We start from the raw sequence: 27,165 nt of genomic DNA on the forward strand, positions 1-27,165 counted from the left end.
TCTAAGGCCATGGTTTCTGTACTCACAAACTGACCAGCAAAGATCTCTAACCTACCTATATTATGTGTCAGGCACTGTATGGGGAAGCGAAAGCTATCATGACTGTCTTAAGTTCTTAAGTTTTCCTACGCCTTTCTCCCATAAACCAATATATTTCTTGCTAATAAACTGGGTTTCCATTATAACACAAAAGATTTTTTAGTGTGTTTTATGTATATATATGTACGTACCCAGTGTGTGCATGGGAACACTCATCCATACAAACGGGCACATGTGAAGGCCAGGGTTGATGCCATGATATATATCTCCTCTGTTGTTCTCCATCTTATTTTTATTGTCTCTCAGCTGAACCCGAAGGTTGCCATTTTGGCTAGACTGGCTACCCGGTTAATTCCCAGGATCCACCTGTCTCTTTACACCAGCGTTTAGTTCCAGGCGCTTGACTTTATACCTGGCATTTTATTATGAGTTCTTGGGATTCAAACTCAAGTCCTCATGCTGCACACCAGGCACTTTACCCACTGGGCCATCATCTCCTCAGCCCACAGCCAGAAGATTCCTAGTGAGGATACCTTGATTCTTAGACAAGGGAACCTGCATTGTCTAAAAGAACACTCTAATTGCTGAGGTTCAAGGGTAAAGCGTGTGTTTGCACACACTTTGTTGAACCACTCACAAGAGCCAGGTTCAATCCACACAGCAGAAGAGGGAAAGAAGGTGGGGAGGGATAGATGGATGGATGGAGGCAAGGAGAAACCCTTATGACAAATGAAGCCTTAGTACATCCATTAGAAGTCCAAGGGCCTAGATGAAATGCCATTTCCAGTAGCTGGGTTGCCTTGAGACCAGTCCTTCCCCGGGGTGGCCTTTTTAGTGAGACTCACCTTGGAGTGATGTGTGCCAATCACGCTCACACAGCAGCAGGTTTCTGACTGCACAGACAGGACTACTTCCTTCCACATATGCAGTGTTCACTGCAACGAGGAGGAGAACATGTTAAAGTTACTTTTATAACATTGTGTCTATAAGATAAATGAGACTCTATCATGTTATTTTAACAAGTGTCATAGCACAATAACTGAGAAGTTATTATTCTATTCTTAACCCTTTAAGCTAATCTGGCTTCCTCCTGGCATACATCCCAGAGACACTTGCACTTTGTGGCTTTCTCTGCTGAGCTGTCTCTGCAATGTCTCCTACTTCCTCCTTTAACTCTTCTTCCCCAGCTGGCAGAAAGCCCACCCCAATTCTTTCCCCTGCTCAGCGATTGGCTGTAAGCTATTTTATTTGCATAAAGGGAAACCAATGAAGAGCGGTGTTTATACAACACTGAGACAGGATAACCTCAGAGCAAGGATTGCAACTAAATATGGGGGGGGGGGTACAGAAATCAGCATGTGAATTACACAGTGACCTTATATCTACAGCAACATAGCCAATCAGGCCTTCTTCCACACTAGACGCTGAGGGACACATGATGGCTGAATGTGCTCACAGCGCCTAGGAAGGGTCACCCACTCGAGGACTTTGCCTTTGAGGTCCTACAAAATCCAAGATTAAGAACTTGGGTAGAATATAGGATAAAAATACAAAAAAAAAATCATACAATCAAAACTAGACAGGGGCTGGAGAGGTGGCTCAGTGCTTAAGAGCACTGGCTGCTTCTTTTTCAGATGATCCGGGTTTGTTTCCCAGCATGCATGCATGCCGAGACTCACAACCACCTATAACTAAATGTCTAGGGGATCTGGCGCCCCCTTAGCCTCTGAGGGCACTGCTCATTATGTGGTGCACAGCCATAAACGCAGGCAAAACACTCATATACATGAAATAAAAATCAAATCAAATCAAATCTCAATTTTTAAAAATCAAACTAATACTTGTGATTCGGCACAGAATCATGCTTACGTAACTGAAAAACATTCCACAAAACTGCATGTTAAAGGCATACACTTGAGTTTATGTACTTAGGTTTTAACTTTTTATCTCAGTGTACAATGGACGGCACTTGTTAATAAGTTACAGGTCACACAGAGACCGTTCGCACAGGTGAGCACAAAGGTTCCTTGAAGCAGTGGTGTTTTGTGACAGCACGCAGACTAAGTATGGCCTGGTTTTCCTCGGGACAGAGTCCACTCCCTGCATCTCGGTGACAGTTTCACATCCCCATATGCCTATGTAATCCATGCTAAAGGCAAACAACACAGATTGCGGCCACTTTTGAAGGGGACGTGCCTGAGGTTCTAGAACTTCTTGCTTGGGAGTAATCCCCAGCTGTTCGCCCCAGGCATGTTACTTAACATCTCTGAGCTTCGCTGTCATAAAATAAAATGTGATAAAGTATCATCAAATGTAAAACAGGGATGGCAACCTGACTTTTACTCGGGGGGGCTGCTGGTGGAGCAATCTGTTAAGACATGTGAAAACGCAACTGACTCTTGACACAGGCTAACCAGACAGACAGATCCTGTCCTTCAAAGCCATTCCTAGCACTCCCCCACCTCCCACCCCTACCCCCACCCCCACTCATCAATTCTGCCTGTGCGGCACAGCACTGGCTCACACCCTGTGCTGTTCTCAGCTGATCCATCTCCATTTCCCTTTCCTTCCCTTTTCCTCTTTTTTTTCTCCTCCTCCTTCCTTCCCTTCTGTCTTTGCCCTCTCCCTGTCCCTCCCCTCCCCTTTCCCTCTTTGATCTTCAGGGATGACACCTGGTTTCCTAGGCACCAAGTTCTCTGTGGGTGAGAAGGACCTCTGAGGGGAGGAGGAGCAGATGCTGCAGCTGCCACATGCCTTTAATCACTGCCTTTTGCTTTCTTCCTGGGACACTAATGCCATCTCAAAACACACTTACCGTTGCCATTTCTAGGATCACCTGGCAGAGAGTGGTCTTGTGGACCTGCCATTTCCATGGATGCCATTTCAATGCTTTCGGGGTAGTCTTCATTTTCTCTCCCTTGTGCGCCAAAGGGGCCACTGCAAGGAAATAGGAAATAGGGATCATACTAAAGTTGTTTGGCTGAGTGCCTTTAAATCCCCAAAGGATGGCTGTGTGTGATAGTCCATCTTATTGTCACCTGGACTGGATTGAGAAGGCCTTGGAAATTCGTAAAGGACACCTCTGGGGGTGTCTATGAGGATCATTTCCAGAGAGGATTATCTAAGGGGAAGACCCTCCCTGAATGAGGGTAGCAATGCCCATAAAGGGTTGGGGCAAATGGAATCCAAGGGGAACCAGAAGAAATAAACCTGAATGCATATTCTCTCTTTACTCTCTCTCTCTCTCTCTCCATACCTCCCTCCTTCCCTCTATCCCTTACTCCCTCCCTTTGCCCCTCCTCTCCTCCCCTCTCTTTTCCTCTCCCATCTCTCTGCTCTTGGCCACTGTGATGTGAAATGCTCTACTTCACATTCTCTGCTCTATGTTGGGCTGAAACTTTTGAAACCATGAGACAAAATATATGTTTTCTCATTTAATTTGCTTATGTCAATTTGTTGTTGTTGCTTTTGTTTGTTTGTCACAGTGGCAGAAAGTCTCACTAACACGATCCCATTCTGTCTGGCAAGATAAGGGTGACGATCCACTCATCCATCTATTTGTCCATCCATCACTCATTCACCCTTTTCATTCACCACCCATTTATACATAATCTACCCATCGGTCCATCCATTCACAATCCATCCAGTCGTCTGTCTTACAATGCTGGCTAGAGACACGTTTTTGTTTTAATCCCAGGTGTGGGAGGCGGGACAGGTTCAGCTAGTCCACAGCAGCAGACTATTTGCCTCATGTGGGCTTTGAGAGGAGCGCTTTGCCAGATGAAGATAGTTTAAATCTGAGGACACTGGAGAGAGAATAAATGCCACAGACCAGAAAGTGTAGAGGAGCCCTGAGAAAGAACAAAGCTGCTGCTGCTTCCCCCCTGCAGTTCCAGGTTGCTGTTGATGCAGTGAGACAGGAAGTTGGAGATCTCCTGAAAGGAGGATTGGACTGGCTCCAAGGAACCCAACAACCATAACCAGCAGGAAGCAGCTAAGAGAGCTGTGCCCCATCTCCCTCTAATCCTTTCTCTCTTCTACCTGGGAAGTTGGAAGGTATTGGGATGGAGTAGGAAGAAAGAGACATAAAAAAATGTAAATAAAAGAGTTTTTTAAAAGTATGCCAACATTATGACGCTGACCAAAGGCCAGCCTTGTGTTAGGAGTGAGGAAGGCACCAAGCATACAAAGAGAAAGACATGTGGTACTTACCCCGAAGGAGCTTCCCCTCACAGCCTATTTTTAAATCCAGCTATGAGCAATTACAAGTAGAAACTAGTCAGTAAAGGCAGACCTGAATTGTTCAGAGGAAGGATGGGGGCTACTCAGGCTGGAAGGCTACATGGAGAAGACACATCTCAGAAGGAGCTGGGAGACAGCTCCAGAGCCATCAAGAGAGCGCACTGCAGAGACAGGGAACAGCAGAAACACAGAGCCAGAAAATACTGACAGTAGGAGCAAATGCTGTAAAAAATCAAGTAACCTAGGGCTGAGGAGATGCTCAGAGGGCAGGGGCATGTGTGTGCAAGCATGAGGAGCTGAGTGAGTTTGAATCTCCAGCATTCACAGGAAAGCTGGGAATTATGACCCCAGCACTGGAGGGCAGAGATAGGTGGATCCCTGGAGCTCATTGGCCCCAACCTCGCCAAAACAGTGAGCTTCAAGTCCAATGAGAGACCATTGGAAGACACCCAAAGTCCTACATGCACAAGCACAGGTACACACACACACAGAAAAAAAACATTTAAACTGTAGCAATGATGTATATGAGTCAATACATAAGCCCTCATCCTAGACAACTGAATCAAAAGCTTGGGCCAAGATCTGTTTCATTTTTGTATTATTGTTGTTGCTGCTGTTATTATTGTTATTATTATATTATTATTATTTTTTGAGATAAAGTCCTAGTATGTAGCTCAGGCTGGCTTGAGCTTGCCTAGATTCTTCTGCTTCTGCTTCCCAAGTTATATTATTATCACCATTATTACTACTGTTATCATTGAGGCAGGGTCTGACCACGTAGCCCTGGCTGGCCTGGAACTCATTATATGTACCAAGCCTCAAACTCACAAAATATACCTGCCTCTGCCTCTTGAGCACTGGGATTAAGATGTGTGCCACCATGAGAACTGATAGACTAAGATCAGAAATAAGGAGAGGAGGACCTTCCCTATCAGTGGACTTGGGGAGGGGCATGCATGCAGAAATGGGGGGAGGGTGGGACCGGGAGGGGAGGAGGGAGGAGCTTATGGGGGGATACAAAATGAATAAAGTGTAATTAATAAAAGTTAAAAAAAAAGATGTGTGCCACCACACTCAGCTAAGTTTTATATATATATATGTTTGTGTGTGTATAATAATTATACATATTATTGCTTACCATAATTACATATGTTATTACTTATTTTATGTATTTGTTTGTGAATATGTATATATATATGTGTGTGTGTGTGTGTGTGTGTGTGTGTGTGTGTGTGTGTGTGTGTGCCAGAACGTTTAGGTAGTTGTGAGCCACCCTGTGGGTGCTGGGAACCAAACTGGCATCCTTTGGAAGAATGAGCAGTAAGTGCTCTTAACTGCTATCTCTCTATCCCTAGTTATATTATTTTTAAAGGACTCCAGGTAACAGAGCAATTCTAACAAGCAGCAGAAGTCCACTGACTTGGAGCACTTGTCTGAGGTAGAGGGGACGGGAGCAAAGCCAGCTGGTCTGGGGCTGGCACCGTGTGCTTGTGTTGACAGTCTGTGGCTTCATCTTCCCAGTCTGTAAGTGAAGGACCATAGCCTCCATCACAGGCTGGGAGGACCCACAGGAGATGAAAAGAAAAGTACTGACAGGATGGCCACTCCAAGGACGGCTCTTGGAAGGGTGACTCAGACAGTCAGAGGTGGCCTGGTCCTGTGGGTCCACTATTTAGGTCCTAAAGACATTTGTCTGATGGCTGCATACCAAGTCCTGTGTCCTTGTTCCTTAAGATAAATGCAAGCCACTAGGATCTTGTTATTTCTTTCTTCTTCCTTTCCCTCCCCTTCTCCTTCCTTTCTTTTCATCCTCCCTCCGTCTTTTTTTTTTTTTTCTTTTGAGAAAAGGTCTCACTATGTAACACAGTCTGGCCTTAATGTCACAATCCTCCTGCCTCAGCCTCCCAAGTGCCCAGATTATGGGAATATATTACCACTTCTAAGATAGCTATTTAAAAAAAACGCTCAAATTTATAAATATTATATTTGAAATGGTACATATAAAATAAGACCTATATCAGTTAAAACTCCACATGACTAAATGCATACATTAATGACAACAACAACAAACAAACAAACAAAAAACAGAAGAAATAAGTATTGTTGTTGACATGACCTCTGGAAAAGTTAACCCAGGAAAATCAGATTTGGCCCAGCTAAGGCACCCAGCCAGTGCTGTCAAGGTCTGAAGTAGTACCTGATAGGGGTGACCAAAAATAGCAGAAGAGTGCTCAGAGAGGCAGAGGCAGGCAGATCTCTGGGAGTTTGAGGTAGCCTGCTCTACAAAGTGAGTCCTGGCCAGCCAAGGCTACACAGAGAAAACCTGTCTCAAGAAAGAAAGAAAGAAAGAAAGAAAGAAAGAAAGAAAGAAAGAAAGAAAGAAAGAAAGAAAGAAAGAAAGAAAGAGAGAGAAAAAGAAAGAAAGAAAGAAAGAAAGAGGGAGAGAAAAAGAAAGAAAGAAAGAAAGAAAGAAAGAAAGAAAGAAAGAAAGAAAGAAAGAAAGAAAGAAAGAAATGTAGAAGCTAAAATCCTTTATCCCACACAGACTGGTGAACTGAGTGCTTGATCTTCAGCTGGTGTCAGTATTTTAGGGGGGTTCTGGAAACTTTGGGAGAAGAGATCTGGCTGGAGAAAGTGGGTCACTGAGGATGGGATCTTGTTTCTGCACCTCTGACCATCTACCTGGTCTCAGTCTCTTTGCTACCCGCCCACCAGGACATGAACAGCTCTCCTCTGCCACATTCCTATGGCCATGATATTTTAGCCATGAGCATGGGACCAAGACACCATGGGCTTGAACTCTGCGAGCTGAAACAATACCTCATCCTGAACTCCCCCGCCCCATTGGGCATTTTGGACACACTGACACAAAGATAATCAATACACGTTCCTAATTGAAACCACTGGACCAACTCTCTTGGCTTGGTGAGTGCCCCCATTGGAGGGATATTCTTGGACTTACCTCCTGATGGCTCCCAGGGGCTGGGAAGAGCCATAACCATGACTTGCCTCAGCACCAGGATAGTCTGGATTTCCATAAAAGTGGGGAGCGCTTCGTTGATTCTCAGCACCTGGGTAATCAGGATCCCCCAAGGTATCTAGGTAGGCATTGATTCTGGATCCATCGTAACCTACATCTCTTCTGGAGCCAGGCTGGTTGGAATGGGATCTGGGGTCCGGATGGTCAGAGTGGCCCTGGGCTCCAGGGTAGTCTGGTTCTTCCAGGGATCCCAAATAGCCTAGATTAGTTCTGGAACCTGTATAGTTCACACTGCTTCTGACTCTGGCAAGACTAGGATGGTGGTGAGGGCCAGGGTAGTCAGGTCCCTTGGATAAGTCTGTGCCATATGATTCTCTCGGGAAGTCATTATAGTCTGGCTCAGGGAAAGACTCGTCATAGTCTGGCTCAGGGAAAGACTTGTCATAGTCTGGCTCAGGGAAAGACTCGTCATAGTCTGGCTTTGGTATGGGATGTGCCGAGAACGAATGGCTCCTGGTGCGGTGATACTCTGTGTCACTTGGGGATCCGGGGTAATCTGGTTCAGCTAGGGAGCTGGAGTGGTCTGGATCTGTTCTAGAGCCTGGAGAATACGGGTTGTTCCTGGGGTGGTGGAAGCCCGGATTGTCCAGAGAAGCTGGGAATTCTAGATAATCCTGAGGTTTCAAATAGCTCTGTTCATGGTTCCGAGGCCCTGAATAGCCAGGGTAGTCAGCACGCCCCTCGTAGCTGCTGTTCCTGTGGAAGGAAGACATGATGCCGGGGAGTTTTCAGCCGGCTGTGTTAAAGCACTGCCGCATCTGTAGCCACTCGGGGGACCTTCTTATTAACCTGAAAAATTAAAAAGGAAAAGTCAGGTTTTTTTTCTTTCTTGCTTGCATAAATTGCTTGCTTTCTACCAATGTCTGATAACTAGGTATTCAGGGACTGAGAACAGTGTTTGTGTTTTGTAGCCTCCCACACCTATGATGAGGCTACGAAAATGCTCACTGGCAGGCCATCGGAAGTGTTATCTCCGACTTCCAGGTCATGCTGTGGAAGGTCTGAAGTCATTCCCACATATCTCTGTGGGCTGGAGAGGAGCTGCTGCTTGGTGGTCTTGGGTCATGAGACCGACAGTGATAGCACATCATGCGGAGAGTTGAGTTGTGGACAACTCACCCAAGCAAAACCACCACAGTAGCACAGTAGCAGCACAGACTGCTGTGGCAGAGAGGACAAACCCATGTGTTGATGCCTTCAGCCACAGTTCAAATCTTAAATAACATAGCTGCACGTTTGGGGGAGGGGCGGGAAGCAAAGATTAGAAAGAACAAAATATTCTTTTTGAGACAGTCTGGTGTAGCTCAGGCTGGCCTTGAGCTCACTATGTAGCAAAGGATGACCTTGAGCTTGATCCCAAGTTCAAGGATTACAGACTTGTGTCACGATGCCCGGTTTAAGCCATGCTGGCTTTAAGCACACTGGACAAGCTCTCTACCAATTGAGCTGCACCCCAGACCAAAGAACCAGAACGTCTTCGACCTGTTTGAAACAAGGTCTCCTTGCGTAGCCCAAGCTGGTCTGAAACTCACAATCCTCCTGCCCCAGCCTCCTACATGCTGGGGTCACAGGTGTTTGTGACCATGTCCGACCACTGTGAACATTTTGATTGCTCTGTTTCTAGGGTAAAAAAACACAACTCAGCATGCGAGTACAAATAAAGAACTGTTTATGGAAACGGGACAGAAGACTCGGGTAAGGACACCAGCGAGTATCCCTTCCTGTTTGAAAATGTGACTTTATCGGCTCCATGAGTTTTTCAGATGGGGAGCGCTCTCCCGTCAAGTGATAAGGCTTTATTGAGATGCCCTGGAGATTCGCTCTGCTTGCAACTTCCCTTCTCTGGCAACATGCCTTGATTTCCCCGCAGAACTTCTCCCCACACCCATTTCGTGCAGGTGTTACAGACACCCTGACTGCACTGAGCAACACTACAAGGATCAGGTGAAACCCCAGTCTGACTAATCAGCATCCATCATCCCCTAGGTGACTGGGTTTGGTTCAGGAATGGGCTCATAGACCCTATTAGTTCCGAGGAGTCTAGACTAGACTTGTTGAGAAAAAGGTGCTGTTCTTCCAAGGAGGTTAAATGCTCAGCCTGGAGCTACTGGGGTGCTGTCAGTGTGGCAGAGAAGAAAACAACACACAGAGGAGAAAGATAACAAGAAGAGCCAACGGGGTTTGTTGCGGAGCCCATAGGGGGAACTACAGAAGGCAAAGCAAACACATCAGGCATGAGTGATTAGGTAAATAGAGATGACTTCGAAGAAGGAAGTAAAAGATTTTTAAAGCTCGGCCAACCTAGACCACTTTATCTCTGTGTAAATGACATGGGTTAGGCTTTGAATAACCAAAGCTTAAGAAAATATTAACGCTCTGCCCTCAGCTATGCCTTCAGACTCCATTCCACGTAGCTCTGCCCTATGGGAGTCAACTTTCCTCCCTTGTCTTCCTTCCTGGCAGCCATTTCTCTCTGTTGTGGAAACGTGTCTCCTTGGGAGGCACTCTTCCCTACTCTGTGCCTCTGTAGGCTGGATGTGAACCCGATTGAGAGTCTCTTTTTTTTTCCAGGCCACAGTGACCAGGTGAGGGCTTATCACCCAGGCCAAGCTGCTGAGAGTCAATGATAGGAGTTTTGTTTCTTTTGCTGAAATTGTAACCAGGAAGTTTAAGCCTGAAGCTTCCACTAGTCACCAAGAGGTTTGCCTAAAAGTGATGCCTAGAGAGAGAGAGCACGGCCAAGAGCTACATAAAAAGGGGAGTGCTGGAGATGTGCATGCAGCCCCTGGATACAACCACCCCTGAAGGCAGATAACAGCTTCATGCCGGCATCATTGCATTCCTTCTTAACATAATTTTGGGTTTGGTTGCTAATTGTCTGCCATTGAAACAGAAGACTCTTGACTACAACGTGACCTTTGCAAGTAAGGACATTTACACAGGCTCTGAAGACCTGTTGGTGTGTTTAATGGCAAATTATTTTTCCTTACATGGTTTGGAGTTACTTTATTTCCTTGTAAAAATTACCATGTCTATGCTAGAGATTCCCAGGGTCTCCGTAAAACCAAGGTCTTCTATCCAGCAAGCCAAGTGAAACCTGGTACATTCAAGAAATAGAACAGATATATGCAGATAAACCCAAGAACAATAAATCTGTCCATCAAAAGATGACGAGTCATGTGACCGTCACAGAAACTTACCAAGGCACCCCAAAATTGGAAACAACTCAGATGTCTTTTAAGAGCAGAATAAGGAAATGAACTATGACATGCTACTAGCATGAAATACTATACACCAATAACAAAGACGCTATGAAGCAGCATGGGTGACTCCCACGGATAAACGAGTTGAACACAACAGAGCATATGCTGTATTAATTCACCGAAGCTCAAGATCAGGCTAGCAACACATGCTGATTTTCATCAGAATAGTGGATACAGAGGAGGAAAGAGATGAGCGGTGACCAGGACTTTCCGTGAGGGTGTTCCTAAGGTGCTGGGCTATCGTCCTCTCTTCTTGGGTGGAGGATGCCTCAAAGTATTAGATACGTGTGTGTACACGGTCATCAAGCTGTACGCTTAAGACCAGTATACACATTTGTCAGTGTATTACACCTAAACTAAAAACAAAAGTGAAGGCTGGAGGCGTGGGGACTGTGACGCTTGGTATGGTTGCAGAAACAGGGAAATCACAAGCTTCAGGCTAGCCTAGGCTATATTGTGAGTTTGAGGTCAGCCTTGGCTATCCAGCAGGACTCTATCTCAAAAGGAAAAAGAAAGGAAGGAAGGAAGAAAGGAAAAGAAAGAAAATAAAAAGACAGGGAAACAAACAAACCAACACCAGAAGCCATTACCCATAATTCCAGCTGGGGGGGGGCAATACAACCCGGGGTTTGGATTCCCAGACACTTCTCATTTCCTTATGTCTAAGTCACAGTGATTCTGAATGAATGAAAGCAATATCTAGGTGAAGACAGGCCATATTATCTGACTTAATGTTGATGTGATACTAAGATGAACGTGGTTAGGAACCCCAGCACTTGGGGTAAGGTAGAAAGGTCTTCAGCTTCCATGTGCGGGCTGTGTGGTGGGGTGAGGTCCTAGCCTCTCTGAGTCTGTTTGCACATCCACCCAATACCAACAGGAGCATACGAACACCATCTCCAGGCAGCCTCCAGAAGTCCCTAGTGAGCACTGTTTATGTATTTGTGTAATGGCCCCCTGGGTAACTTCTAGAAGAGGCAGGAGCTATGGACTAGACCAGGATATGATTCAAGAAACAGGGAGTGACAGGATAAGGAGTGGTCCTATGCAATTCCTAGAATTGCCATAGTGACAATACGAGAGAACTGATTTGGTGTTTTGTAAGTCTAGTTGACCTCTAGATAATATGTAGCCAAGCCTAGCCTTGAACTCCTGACCCTCCAGACCCCACCTCCTAAGTGCTGGGCATGCACCACCTTGCCCAGCTTAGAACTAAATTTTGTGTTAAGCTTCTTATTAGCCCAGAATACAAGGAAATCAGTATAGGTTACAAGACTTTCCTTATAGGTGAGTAGAAAGCAGTTTGGCTTGACAAGACAGCCATGCTGCTGGCGATCAGTTTCTGAACAGGATTTATGAGAATCCTTCTAGAGGGATCAGATAACAGTGAAGCCAGCTGCCAAGGCCGCCTAAGAAGCACTCAGGGACGGACAACCTCTGGAGCCTAAAGCTGAAGGGACACCAGGCCCTCTAGGTCACCGATGTGAGAAGTTAATGGCTTTACATAGCTTTGATGAAGAATGAAATTATGCTAATGACAGAGAAATGTGTGCAACTGGAGATCATAAGATTAAGCAAAAGAAGTCAGACCCAAAGAAATAACAGTGAGCTGGAGAGATGCCTCAGTGGTGAAGAGCACTTGTTAGTCCAGAGGAACCAGTTCCGTTCCCAGGACCTACATGGAGGCTCACAACCACCCGTAACTCCAGTTCCAGGGGATCTGGTGTCCTCTTCTGGCCTCTGTGGGCACCGAGCATGAACCTGGTGTCTATGCGTGCATGCAGGCAAAATACTTATGAACATTTTCATAAAGAAAGAAAATATTTGACTATGGGAATACATGCCTTTAATCCCAGCACTCAGGAGGCAGAGGCAGGTGGATCTCTGTGATTTCTAGGCCAGCCTGGTTTACATAGTGAGTTCTAGGACAGCCAGGGCCATCTAGAGATACTCTGCCTCAAAAGACCTAATTAGTTAACTAATTAAAAAAAAAATAAACCCAGGCATAGTGGCACACACCTATAATCCCAGCACATAGGAGGCAGAGGCAGGAGGATCTCTGTGAAGCTGAGGCTAGCCTGGTCCATACAACAATTTCCAAGCCAGCCAGGGCTACATAGCGAGACTCTTTCTCAATAGATAAATAAATAGGTAGACAGATAGATAATCTCTCAATTGTGGATTTCGGGTTTTATATAGATACACAAAATCACCCATGCACACACATACACACACTGCATGAAAGTAGAAGCAAGACTATCTGGAGCAATAAAGGGATTTTAAAAAAGGAGAGGAGAGAAAGGAGGAAATGATGGTGTTATGGTTAAAGTACATGATGTATTTTGCAAAAAAAAAAAAAAAAGTCTTACCAAACCCATCATTGAGGACAATAAATAAGTGGCAATAAAAATCTTTCCCAAAGAGGGTGCTAGAGGAGTGGCTCAGTGGCTAAGAGCAGCTGACACTCTTGCAGAGGAGCTGGGTTAGATTGCCAGCAAGCACACGGCAGCTCACCCACCTCAACTCCAGTTCCCAGGGGTCCAATTCACGGTACGCACATAGTACCCAGACACGCATGCAGAAAGACAAACATCCACACACGTAAAATAAACATCTTTTTATCTGTCCTTCCTAAAGAGAAAGGAGAATCCGTTAACATAGCCCGATCCCTTGCCCCTCTCTTTCCCCACTGTGCCCCCGACTACAGGAACTGTGCCCTTTGCCATGGTGATCTGCAGATGTCACTGGGAGCTGCTGATGTCATGGCTTCTGTAGAGCAGGCTCCTTTAAATTAATTTACTTTGTTAATTGACATATCGTATTTTACATAGTCGTGGGGTACAGTGTGATGCCTGGGGTTGTGTGCACAGTGGATAATGATTAACTCAGGGCAGCAACAACATATCATCATCTTAAATATCGATTTTTTTCTTTATGGTGAAAACACGAAGAATCTGCCTTTTGAAGTGTGTGTTGCTTTTTTTGTTGTTTTTTTTTTTTGGTGGGGAGGGTTCTTTTTGAGACAGGGTTTCTCTGTGTAATGGTCCTGGCTGCTCTAGAACTCACTTTATAGATCAGGCTGTCCTCAATTTTACAGAGATCAGCCGGCCTCTGCCTCCATGGTGAGGAAATTAAAGGCATGCATCGCCACGTCCAGCTGTGTGATTCATCCCTAATAGCTACCTTCATCTGCAGTGCTAGGGTGGCTTTTTCCAGGGACTAGGTGACAAATATTTATAACTGCCTCTGATCCCTGAATATCCCAGGCTTACTGACTGCACACAGAGCTGAACGCTCTGAAAAGCAGGGTGGGCAAGCCTCTGACACAGAAACCAAGCAGCATGTGTATACTGTGTTAGGCAGGCTCAAATGCCCTCCTTATTTATTTTCTTTCAAGAATTTAAAAGAAACAGGAGACTACACTGACGTCTTGGAGACGAGAAGAAAAAAGCGTTAAGCCTTAACAGCCAGCCCTCTGCATCTGGGAGGTGGGAGTGGACTGTATCTACTCAGTGAAGAAAAAAGTATTTGAAAAGACAAATCGTATTTACACTAAGCACGCAGGGACTCTTTGTCATTGTTAGTTTCTAAGTACATTGTAAAAACACTTATATAGCATTGACCTTGTACTATGTGCTATAAGTAATTCAGAGAAGGTTTACATTATACAGGACAATACGACTAGCTTCTATGCAAATGCTATGATATTTTATATGAGGGATGTGGATATCTCCATGTCAGCCGGGTCCTAGAGCCGGCACCGCAGAGATACTGAGGGATGGTGGCATGGAAATATTTGTGAATAGTATGTAAACACATTCTATGTATAACACAAATTATATATGCTACACATATGTTAAACACCATGACCTATGTTTTACCTTAAAGAAAGCCAGGTTTGAAAAACCACCCTTGCTGATAGTTCTAGCAGCTAAAGCTAGGAAGCCACACTTTCGGAATTTGTTGGTCTCAATGGCTGCCTGCATTTCACTTTGTTATCATGTTCTGTTGTACTGATCCCTGCTCCTTCTCCTGGGTCACAGGGCTGTCCCCCAATCTTCGTGCCTCTACACAGTTATCACTGTGTGTCCCAGATAAACTCCTGTACCTGCTGTGAAAATGTCTCAAAGAAAGAGCGCCAGCTATGGCTCTCGGGGCTTTTGGATGGAGCATATTCCATCTCACTGGGGGCTCAAAGGTTCCCTATGTTGCTCTCCCGATTTCCCACCACTGTGGGTGAGTGACCTACTCATTTCACTTTCAAGATTTCCCACCCCTGATCTTTTCTTTCCTGTACAGTGTGGTACAGTTACTTTCTTTCAGCTCACCAGACAAAAATAGAAAGACTCGGCTGGAGAGGTGGCTCACAGGTCAGAGCTCATACTGTTCTTGCAGAAGATCAGAATTTGGTTTCCAGTAAGGAGGTTCCCAGCTGCCTGTAACTTCAGCTTTAAGACATCCAGCACCCTCTTCTGGTTTCTGCAGGTACTTGCACTCACATGCACAGGCACACAGACACAAAAGAATTACAGCATGAAGTGCAGTTAAGCCCTGTTTTCTCAGTCTCAGTACAGCTGATGTGGTGGGTCATGCAAGTCTTTGCTGTGGGCAGGGGATCTGTGTGCAGTAGGGGCCCAGCAGTATCCACAGGCTTTCTCACCAGATGCCGGCAAGCTCTGATCCCCATCGTAACAGCCCAAAAATGTCTCAAGCACTGCTAGCTAACCTCTAGGGAACAAATCACCACTCCTTCTATTCCACCAATGATTTTGAGAATGGCCAAATTAAACTGAGATTAGCTGAGATATCCAGCTGGGCCTGGCAAGCCTGTCATCCCCAAGGCTGAAGCAGGAAGATCCTAAGTTGAAGACCTGTCTGGTGCATACAGTGGGTTCCAGGCCAGTCAGGACTACTTAGTGAAATACTCTTTCTACTTTTTTCTCTTTTCTTTTATCAATTAACTATTTTATTTATTTATTTACTTCACGTCCAATTTTAGCCCCCTCCCTTTCTTTTTCCCCAAACCCTTCCCATCCCCCTCAGAAAAAGGAGCCTTCCCACCACCAACCCACCCTGCACATCAAGTCACATCAGGACTGAGCGCATCCCCTTCCACTGAGTCTAAGCAAGGCAGCCCTACAAGGGGAAAGTGATTGAAAAGCAGGAAATAGAGTCTATGTCAGAGACAGTCCCTGCTCCCTTTACTAAATACCCACATTAAGACCAAGCTTCTTATCGGTTACATATGTGTAGGAGCCCTAAGTCTAATCCATGCACAGTCCTTAGCTGTTACTTCAGGCCCCACAAGCCCTCTGGGCCCTGGTTAGTTGGCTCTGCTGGTCTTCTTGTGGAGCTCCTGTGCCCACCGGGTCCTTCTCTCCTTCTCCCCACTCTTCCACAAGGTTTCCCACGCTCCTCCTATTTGGCTCTGAGTCTCAGCATCTATTTTTATCTGCTGCTGGGTGGAGCCTCTCAGAGGACAACTATGCTAGGAAACCCTCTTTCAAAACAAAACAAACAAGCAAACAAAAACCTGAGATGGCCTTACCTTCCCAAGTGAATGAATTAAAGAAAAAAATAGAGGGGGAAATGGGACAAAGCAGAATGTGGGAGTCCTTTTCATTAAAGATGAAGTAGGCATTTTAGATGGGCAGGAGACCTGAATTAGCCCATGCAATATTGCAGTTTATAAGAGAAGCAACTTTCCCTCCTGAGCTGGCCCCTAGGGTACCCCTGCTCTCAGCTCACACCCCACCCCTAGCAAGGGGTGCATTTACAGGCGAGTTCAAGGGCTTGAGTGTGAGCAGGGTCTCCTATCTCTGGTTGGCATCTAACTGGCTAGGTAGCTCAGTATTACCCTGAACTCCGGACCCTCCTGCCTCCTCGTGCTGGCACCTCAGGTGTGTGCCACTACACACTCCACTGCTACACCCACTTCATGTGGTCCTGGGGATCAAACCCAGGGCGCCATGTATGCTGGGCCAGTACTTTACCAAACGGGCCACATCCCAGTCTTCCTTCTTGAATTCTATAGTTTTGAAATCAGTTAAGATTGCTCAGGCAAAAGCAAAGATATGAAGACTTTTATCCAAAAATCAATATAAGAAACAGCCAGGTATGGTGGCATAAACCTGTAATCCTAGTACTCGGGGAGGCAGAGGCAGGTGGATCTCTGTGAGTTCGAGGCCGGCCTGGTCTACAAAGCAAATCCAGGACATCCAAGGCTGCACAGAGAAACCCTGTCTCGAAAAACCTATATTTATATTATCAGGGAGGCATCTTTTTTGCGGTGAATGGCAGTTAAAACAGAGACTAACAGCTGATCAAAGAAGTGGGACACCTCTATCAACCCCGTCCTCGGGGCTCAGGGAACATCATAGGGTGGGGTGGGGGACAGAAAGACTGTAAGAGCCAGAGATCGGGGTGCCTTAAGGTAAAACAATGTCTGGTGGGTGTAACATGGCCCATATATTCACTCAGGATCTCACAGCAGCTGCGGCCGACTACACAAGATCAAGCCAGTCATTATTTCAGTGTGCATAGGGGAGAAGGTCAGGAGGTCCCACCCCTGCCACAGGTGCTGTAGGCAGTTGACGGCTACTGGAAGGATGGCTGTTTTCTTCAAGGGTGTGATCCCTGGTACCACTGCCCTGTCCACAGGGAGCAGCACAGTGACCACTATGGCTGGCTACCACGGTGGACATTACAACTGACCACCACAGTGACCACTATGACTGACACCTCAGCGAACACTAAAAGTGACCCTCACAGTGAACATTACAACTTAACCACCGCATTCACCACCATAGAGACATTTATGGCTGACCATCAAGTGGACACTCCAAGTGATCACCATGACCACAATTGTGGACTCTACAACCGTCCACCACAGTTACCACCACAGTGGACACTAGAGCTGATGGCCACAGTGACTCAGTGGGATATGTGTATATGTGTGTGTATTTCAGAAGAGGACACAGTGTCTAGGAGGAGCTTGAGGAGAGAGTGGGATAAGAAAGATGAAAATAGATTGTACACAGGTATGAAATTTTCAAATATAAAAACATATTTCTAGACCAGACCCCAACATGGAACGGGGAGGCAGGCACAATGTCCTGTCCCTGCCCAAGGAGTCATTGCTGGCAGCTGAGAGGGGGAGGAGGGCTTTTTTTTTAAGAGAGGAGCCCCCAAACCAGCTGTGGTGGCACACACCTTTAATCCCAGCCCTTGGGGATGGCAGAGGCAGGCAAATAGCTGTGAATTCGACGCCAGCCTGGTCTACAAAGGGAGTTCCAGGAAAGCCAGGGCTGTTACACAGAGAAACCCTGTCTCAAAAACAAACAAACAAACAAAACAACAACAACAACAAAAGAGTGGAGCCCCCGTAAGTCCATCACAGTCTAGTGGAAGAGACCACAATCCAAGAATATATGGGCAGCACAAATTAGACTTGATAGGTGGAAACATAGATATAATTTATATATTATATAGTGTATATATAATATAGTATATCTTTATACATTGTATGTTATATACAACATATATTATATGTTAAGTATATAAAATTATATACAATATAATATATATATATATTTAAAGCTAAAAAGAGGTCACAAAATTGGGTAGGTGGTGAAGGGGGAAATCTGAGAGGAGCCAGGGGAGGGATAAACATGATCAAAACAAATTGCATGAAATTTTCAAAGAACTTAGAAAAATTATACGTATTTTTTTAAAAAAAACTAAATAAAATCAAGATTAAATTTTAAAAGCCTTAACAGAAAACACAATAAACTTGAGTGAAAAGAATTTTCAAGAATTTTCTTGAATCAAGAATTTTCTTGATTCGTAGTCATTTAAAGTAAAAACTGTTTGTGCGAACGGTCCACTCTCAGAGCGTGGTGTCTGTGGAAAAAATGCTAAGAGAAAGGGGGAATGAGCTGAGAGGGTGTCTTTCCATCCGACCCCAAACACGTGACAGAGGCTTTTCAAGGAAATCAAGTCAGCAAGCAGGCATACCTACTAGGTTTCAGAAACGCACTTTAAAGCCTCGAAGCAAGCATGATAAATTGCCATTGAAGTCAATGTCATCACCACAGCAATGAAAGGGGAAGTTAGAAGCCCACATGGCCGCCTGGATGGTCGGGCCCCACTCCTCACTCCACACTCGCCCTGCTGCTGGAAAGGACAGCCGGCAGGAGAGAGGTGTCTGCCTCTTTCACCTAGTTACAGCAGAGAGCACTTTAACGGGCTCAGAGAGGCTGGGAGATGACTCCCTAGCTTAACAAGTACAAGCACCCGAATTCCATCCCCAGGACCAACCTTTAAAAGCCATGTGTGGTGGCAGGGTTCGAGGTATAGTTGCCGGAGTGGCAGAGACAGGAGGATTTCTGGGGATACTAGTCAGTCAATCTGTCCTGCTTGGAAAGCTCCAGGCCTGAGAGAGACCATCTCAAAGAGTAAGGTGGATGGTGCCTGAGTAATGCACACACACACACACACACACACACACACACACACACACACACACGGTGCCTAACATCAACCTCTGACTTTTGCACACACGTGCCCACACATCTGTGACCACATAAGCAAGCACACATGCATACTACACACAAAGACACACACAAACATTGCCGTTGAAGTCTTCCTAACAGCTACGTAGCATATCTACCGAGGAGTCTTCAGCAGCCTCTCAACTATGACATGATGTTCTTTCCAACAAAGGCCCAATGAAGCAGCAAGCTCAGCGACTTCCTAAAGCTGCAGCGTGTCATACCGCAGACACCATTATCATCATGGCGGGAGGCATGGCCGAGTGCAGGCAGACATGATGCTGGAGGAGCCGAGAGCTCTACATCTTGATCTGCAGGCAGCAGCAGGAGACTGTGTGCCACGCTGAGTATAGCTTGAGCATAGACTTCAAAGCCCACCCCAACAGTCACACACTTCCTGCAACAAGGGCACACCTCCTAATAGCGCCACTCCCTATGGGCCAAGCGTCCACACACATGAGTCTATGGAAACCACATCGATTCAAACCACCACACTATGAAACAAGTGGATGAACTTCCAGAGCATTTTCACTCGTCAGTACAGCAGACACTGTACATGCTGGCTGTGTTCCCAGGACACGGTCATTCACATTTGGCTCTAGAACAAATTCTTATTTCCCTTTTAAAGTGAGAGCTGTTACAGGGGTGGGAGAGGTGCCTTTTTGTTTGTTTGTTTTCTCTTCTTTGCATAGACAGTAATTGGATATTGGATCATGGGCATCACCCACATTTTATTTTTACATCAGCATACAGTGACTTTTGTTTTTAATGTATAGTTGCTATTTGGAGTCATGCCCCCCACCCCCAAACAGCCTGGGTGTTCAAGGCTTGCTTCCCAGCTGGTGGCAGTTGCTGGAGTACAATAAAAGGTCTTGGGTCACTGTGGGGAGGCGCCCATAAAGGAGACACTAGGCCTCCGGCCCCTTTCTTCTTCTCTTTGCCCTCCTTGCCTTGATTATGGCCACAAGCCCAAAGCAACAGGCTCAATGACCAAACTGGAATTTCCAAATAAACCTTTCCTTTTTGTAAACTGATCAGCCCAAGTATTTGTCACAGTAATAGGAAGCTGAGCAGCACAGCATTTTTAGCATTAGCATAGAACAACTCCGTCACCCAAAACCTGTTTGTTGCTGTTCTCTGTAGCAACTTCCTTCTGTCCTTAGACTACCAGTGATCTGTTCTCTGCTCACATAGTTTCACCTTTTCCAGAATGTTGTAATAAGCTGAAGCCCATTCATGGATAAACGGAAGTCCTTTGAGACTGGCTTCTTTCACTCAGCATAATCTAAATAGAATTTAAATATGGGGAGCTGGAGAGATGGCTTGGTGTTTAAGAACACTTGTTACTTACTCTTCCAAAGGACTTAAGTTCTGTTCTTACCATCCATATCAGGCTGCTTTACAGCCCCAGCTCCAGGGATCTGACTCACTCTCCTGGCCTCGTGGGACACCCACAAGAACAGACACATACCCACACATAGGCATGCCCATACATAAATAATAAAATAGATTTTTTTTAAATATATGGCCTGTTTTCCTTGAACACATACATGCATAGAAATATAGAAACTGTGACTAAATCTGGTCCCAAGCTGTCTCCGTCCACGGTGAACTGTAACCTGACTGGATAGCGGATCCTTGTAACAAGCAGCCACATCCCTGCTGTCCACACACAGCAGCTGAGTTTTCAGCTGTTCACAAGCTGCAAACGGCTCAGCCCTGTCAAAACACAGCAAAGTGTGAACCTGGGCCTCCCTGGCTAGTTTCGAGTGCCTCTTTCCTTGTTTTTGTTAAGAGTGTCTGCCCACCTGTTGGTGGAGTTTCCTAAACCTTTGCTCATTCATCCTGCTGCTCCACTCAGGAATCTTCTCCTTCCTCAAACTCTGAGAAGTCCAGTGTGCCTAAAGCTTTACTTCCGAAAGCTGTAGCTTGAGGCACTCGTCTCTCACACACAAGGCATGTTCCAGCCACAGCACCAAGAACTAAACTAAAACAAAGATTTTCTTTTGGCATCATGCATGCACATGTGCAGTCTCTTGGGTCTCAGACCTGGGACAAATGTCTGACTGAGGTGCCTGTTGACATATGAAAGCAGACTCTTTAGAATTTGGAATGAAGCCAAATATTGTGGGCAGCAGAAGCCAGCAGAAATGGATGATCCATACATACCTTAGACGTACAGTCTATTAGGTCTCAAACCTGGGACAAATGTCTGACTGAGGTGCCTGTTGACATATCAAAGTAGACTCTGGGATTTGGAATGAAGCCGAATATTGTGGCTGGCAGAAACCAGCATAAAAAATGATCCATACACACTTCAGGAGAGGACCCTGTAACAGGTAGGGACTGAGGGAGGCTGGGAGAACCTGGTGGATGGAGTTACTTTGATACGGTAATAGGCACCTCAGTTAGCCATTTGTCCTGGGCTTGAGACCTAACCCGGTCAACCTTATTTTTAAACAAATGTACACGTTCTCCATTGACAATAGTCACCAGTTTTCTGAGGGCAGACCTCAGTTGTAGAGCCCAGTGTGTACAAAGCCCTGACATCTCCGTTCCACACACACACAACTTCTACTAAAATAAATCTATTAAGTAACATGAACAAATACATAGCATGTGTGGTAAGAACAGGACTAGAAATGATGAGGAGGAGGAATGAATGACTAAAGTTGGAAACTATGGTTTATATGCTATACAGTGAAAGGTAGTCACTGTACCTCCCCTCCCCCAACAGACGCACACACTACATAAATACAGAATGCCTGTTGGTTATTGTCGAAAAGGATGAAGGAAAGGGAACTCAAAGAGAAGAAATCAGCTGGATTCACTTGTAGTCCTAACACGCAGGAGGCTGAAGCAAGGGAATCATCAAAAGTGAGTTCAAGGCCAGCCTGGGTTACATAATGAAACCCTGTCGGAAAGAAAGAGGGGCATAGGAGGAAAGGAAGGAAGGGAGGGAGGGAGGAAGGAAAAAAAATGAAAAAGGTGGGGAGGAGACAGGAGGAAAGAAAGGGAGAGCGAAAGGGAAAGGTGAAGAGAGAGGAAGGAGAAGAGAATAGAAAGGAAACAGGGAATAAGCAAATCACTCTTAGTTATTTTCTTGTTGCTGCAACAAAATACCTGACAAAATCTACTTCAGGAAGGGAGGGTTTACGTCTTGGCTCACAGCTCCAGGAAATGCATCCCATCAAGGGTGGGGAAGCCACGCTGTCAAGAGCCCAAGGTGGCAGGTCACACTGCACACACAATCGAGAAGCAGAGGGTTCAGAATGCTCAGCTCGCTGTCTTCTCTTTATAAGTCAGGGATCCTGTGGAATGGTGCCGCCCGCAATTATCATGGGTCTTCCCACCTCAGTTAACCGAACCCAGGACCCTCTTCACTAACGTGCCTCAGGTTCATTTCCTAAGAGGTTCCAGCTTCTGTGTAATTGACGATCAGGTGACCATGACAGTCAGTCATTACCAGGCATCTCCTCTTGACTGACTCCTCACTGTGCTAGTCTGGAACTTGTGGGCAAGCACTTGTCTAGTGCGTGTGTGTCTGTGTGTGTGTGTCCCTGGCTTCATTTCCTAGTACTACCAAAGGGGGAAAAACAGATAAGTGCCAACACAAAGGGTAGTGGTGGCCATATTTCTGAGGGTGGTGGCCCATGTGTCCGGCCACCTGCCATTTAGACTCACGCATGCCAGCAGAGGTTTCCATTCTTGTTGCACCTGTCTTCACTGGGCTTTTGTCCGTGTGAGTGCTTTGGTGGGTATACGCATCACGCATGATGGGTACTTTGCTGGGCCTCAGGGCTGTCACAAATGCTCTGGACTCCTTCAGCTTAGAATCAGGAAATGTCAGTAATGTAAATGGCCACTGCAAACAAGACCTTCACTTTCACGTAAGCGATACTTCCTGGTAATTAAATATTTGCAAATGCCAGATCTGCGAGGCTTTTCAGAGAGCCTTTCTACCTCTGAGTCAGATGTTGCCAGTGTTCAAACATACACCCCCCACGCCCTTCTCTCGCCCTTCCCCTGGCCCCCAGCCCCCAGCTCCCGGCCTCCACCCCCGGCCCCCGGAAATGCCACACTATGGTTTCAGTGCTGTGGTGTCCAACTTGAGATTGGGAGGGGGAAATGCAAAAGGTTAGGGTCTGTAGAAAGGGCTCAGTGAGCATACCAAGCCTGACAACTGGAGTTCCATGTCCAGAACTCACACAGTGGAACGGGAGAGCTGACTCCTCAAAGTGACCCTCTGACCTCTGCACATCCACCATGGCACAGGTGTGTGTGTGTGTGTGTGTGCCGTAAATAAATACGAATTGAACTAACTAAATACTCTCTAGCAAAGATGCTTATGCCTTACTTCTTAAATTTTTTTTTCATTTTTAAAGGAACAAATTGAGTTTTCAAGACACATATTTAATTCTCGAAAGGTGCTCATAGTTTACAAACTCGAAGTAAATATAAGATGTTTAGTTTCTCAAACAAGTGAGAAAGAGTCAGAAGCTGGAAAACAAAGAGTCAGCTGTAACCCCATGAAGGTTATCCGGTTAGACAGGACAAAAGCTCAGAGAGATCTAATGGGAGGGGCGTGATGGCATGCACCTGCCTCGCAGGACTCTGGAAGCTAAAAGTGGGAGAATGAAGAAATTAAAGCTGGTCTGAAATAGAGACACTTAGTCTCAAAAGAACACAAAGAATTTACAGACAGAAATGGCAAAATAGCCAACCCTATCCAAGTTGAGAATAAGTGACACTTGGGTCTAACTGAAAGCCAGGAAGGGAATTGGGCCCCTGCATCGTTTCCTCCAACACTGTAAACTGGAATGGGTCCTGCTTCCACATGGATGAACATCACCAGAGCCCTGTGGTCGTGTTTGTTAGTCTTCAGTCTGCGCCATCCACCCATGTCTCCTTGTTACAGTGACCCTCAAGCATGCCGGGCAAGCACTGGCCCACTCAGCCTCTCCTCCATTCTTTGACTGAGCTTTGTTGAATCCTATTTGTGATTCGAGAGTCAAACACCATCTAGTTTTGTGAAACAGAATGCCCACTCTGATGAGCTGGTGAAAACCTGGCTCGATAGTCAGGGAAGACTGGGGAAAGCTGAGTTGGAGACTCTCCTTGCAGAAGTGGAAGAAGAGAGGGAAAGTGCAGGGAGTTCCTAAGAGCCTTGTAATTCCCCCCGAGCAAGAGCAGTGTTGGGAGAATCTTTCTTTTTAAACAGTTTTTAAATTTTAAAAACCTGATTTCTTATTTATTTTATGTGCATTGGCGCTTTGCCTGCATGTATGTCTGTGTGAGGGTATTGGATCCCCAGAACTGGAGTAACAGACAGTCATGAGCTTTTATGTGGGTGCTGGGAATTGAATCTGTGTCCTCTGGAAGAGCAGCCAGTGCTCTTAACCTCTGAGCTACCTCTCCAGGCCCAGAACCTTTCAATCTAAAGTTTAATGTTCAGGGCCGGGGCTGCAGCTGTTCTGTAGAGCGTTAGCCTAGTGGGCTCAGGGCCCTGGATTTGATCCCTAGCCTTGTAAAATTAAAATTACAGTAATGAAGGCACTATATGGTCTCTGAACAAAATTCCTGACAGAGCTCCCCATGCTTGGGAACTTTCTATTTCACTCTAATGAGCTGACTCTCAACCCCACGCCTGCTGCCCTAGATGAGGACACGGGCTGCAGATGGAGAGATCGCTGTTCCTGCTTACTCATTGAAGACTTCGCATCACTCCCTTAACTCAGGGGTTCCAGGAACTTACGGGTTCAACATGTCAAGCACTGGTTGGATGGCATACCTCATTGGTGTCATCCGTCCACACGGAGGGACGTGCCTGCCCTAAATACCTCACCCTATGTCCCCTTGATCTGGTTGTTTATCAGAACCTTTTCATAACCATGACCATAAACCTGTAAATAAGAGTAAGCATTTCCCTGAGCTGTATAAGCAATTTCAGCAAATGATTAAACCGTTGAAGGAGAGGTGGGAGCTGGCTGGTCAGAGAAGCTCAGTGTCAAAGCACCTGGGAGATAGCGCAGTCAGTAAACAGCTGTGCAACTGTGAGGATCTGAGTTTGGTTCCTCATCACCCATGGAAAAAGCCATATACATGTGACAGTCTGCTTCTGTCCTCTGAAAGCACATGCATATTTTACACACACACACACACACACATACACACACACACACACACACACACACACACTGACACAAAATATGTTTTTCAATTTAAATAACTCAAACAAGGCCATGCACCAGGCTCCATGGAACAATCCATCATGGAGTCACTCACACCAAAGTGTCATATCATTAAGTCAAAAGGAAGTTGCTTCATCTGATCTTCCAAGAAATCAGGAGAGCCAATTCCCCACGAAGCCACTTCCAGCCAACAGGATGGGAGCACCTCCTCTGCTTCAACCTCTATAGGGAGAGTAACTTTGAAGCCACCAATCCATCAATTGCTTTTGTCTCTTTTCAATCAATCAATTGTTTTCATTTCTTTTCTGTCCCCCCCCCCCCCCCCCCCCGGCCCCTTTCTGGTTATCAAGCCACCCTGCACTCAGCTCCCCAGAACTGGGGTGGCGACCTCTTCTAGAATCACAAACATAAGTCAGTGAGGATCATGCAAAGGTAGGGGATCAGTCCAGCGTTAGCCAGCTGTGTACTAGGCCTTTGCTACACAGCTGGTGCAGCAAGAAACAGATAAAAAAATAAAAAAGACACTAGCAATCTAATGCATCGTGTATTTGCTCGGGCCTGGTGGTGTAGACTTATGGTGCTGGCGCTCAAGAGGCTGAGGTAGGAGAACCACGAGTTCAAGACCAGGCTGGACCACATAGCAAGACCCTATTTTAAAAAGGGAATAGGGGCCAGATAAGATGGTCCAGTGTATCAAGGAGCAGGCTGTCAAGGAAGATAACCTAAGATCAATCCCTGGGACTCAGATGGTAGAAGGCCCAAAAGATGTCCTCGGACCTCTATGTGTGTGCCACAGCTCTACAAGCGGATAGATAAATGTGATTTGAAAATTTATACATATATATGTGTTTATATATGATTTATACAGAAAACTTTATATAATATATATGTGTGTATACATATAATGTGCGTATATATATTTCAGATAAACTCACTATAGTTTTGCCTTTTAACAGAAGCCTGGATTAGTCACTGGCTTCTGAACTGGGGTACCCCATGGGACTGAGCCCTTAACCTGGGGATGTTGCACTAACTCCAGGTAGAAAATGCTGGAATTTAACTCAACTCTGGGACAGCTGGAATAGGAGAATTGGCCGGTACTGAAATGCCTTGTGCCACCAAGCCTAGGCCCCTCTCTGTTGAGACATAGTAGGAGTTTGGACTTCTCGGAGCCCTTTCTTGTGCCTTGCCAGTCTATGCCCCCAAGGCCAGGAGCTCAGGAGCCCCTAAAACATCAACAAAGGTGTTAGGCTGTTGCCAAAGCATTGGAAGAAACTGGGCCTGGCATTGAGCCTAGGTCCTTAAGCCCTTGCACAAACTCTGACACTCCCCGCCCCCCCGGCCCCCCCCCCCCCCCCCCGGGGCACTTCTTTCCTTTTCCATCATAGGGTAAACAGCACTCTCCTGCAGGTGTCCTTACTCAACGCCTGGACAGGCCCAGTTGGTGCGCTTGTGGCTTCCTTCTTTGGAGTCCCAGCCAGCTCCATTACCAACTGCAAGGAACCTTCCTTTACGGAAATTCTCCTGTGGCTACTTTTGGAATGGCACCAACCACAACTTCAGCGAAAGGAAGCGCAGGAGAAAACTGGTTTCCCAACATCAAAGAAACGTAAAATGTTTAGCAGCCACAGTTCATGAAGGCAATGTCTAGAGTGAGGCAGGAAGAGAACTCGGATGAGAGAAAGTGCTGAGGTGCCCGTGTTCACAGCTTCTGAGGGTTAGAAAGGAAGTTATCAGACCATTGTCAGCAGCTGTGGGAATATCTGTCAAAGTCTGACAGGCTTAGTGTCAGTGTGTGTGTGTGTGTGTGTGTGTGTGTGTGTGTGTGTGTGTGTGTG

At 45.9% G+C, this 27,165-nt stretch overlaps 1 protein-coding gene across 1 annotated transcript in view; it reads right to left on the minus strand.

Annotated features, from left to right (window-relative positions):
- Tmc5 (transmembrane channel like 5) overlaps nucleotides 1–27,165 on the minus strand; it is a 71,951-nt gene that overhangs the window by 41,429 nt on the left and 3,357 nt on the right. The window contains exons 2-4 of the mRNA XM_055627630.1: nucleotides 7,244–8,110; nucleotides 2,855–2,976; nucleotides 885–974 (exon numbers count right to left, since the gene is read on the minus strand). Coding sequence (XP_055483605.1) covers nucleotides 885–974; nucleotides 2,855–2,976; nucleotides 7,244–8,034 — 1,003 coding nt within the window. The 5' untranslated portion in view covers nucleotides 8,035–8,110. The remainder of the gene's footprint in view (nucleotides 1–884; nucleotides 975–2,854; nucleotides 2,977–7,243; nucleotides 8,111–27,165) is intronic.

The sequence above is a fragment of the Psammomys obesus genome, unplaced genomic scaffold, assembly GCF_907164565.1.
Source record: "Psammomys obesus unplaced genomic scaffold, mPsaObe1.curated_primary_1811, whole genome shotgun sequence".
Taxonomy (NCBI): domain Eukaryota; kingdom Metazoa; phylum Chordata; class Mammalia; order Rodentia; family Muridae; genus Psammomys; species Psammomys obesus.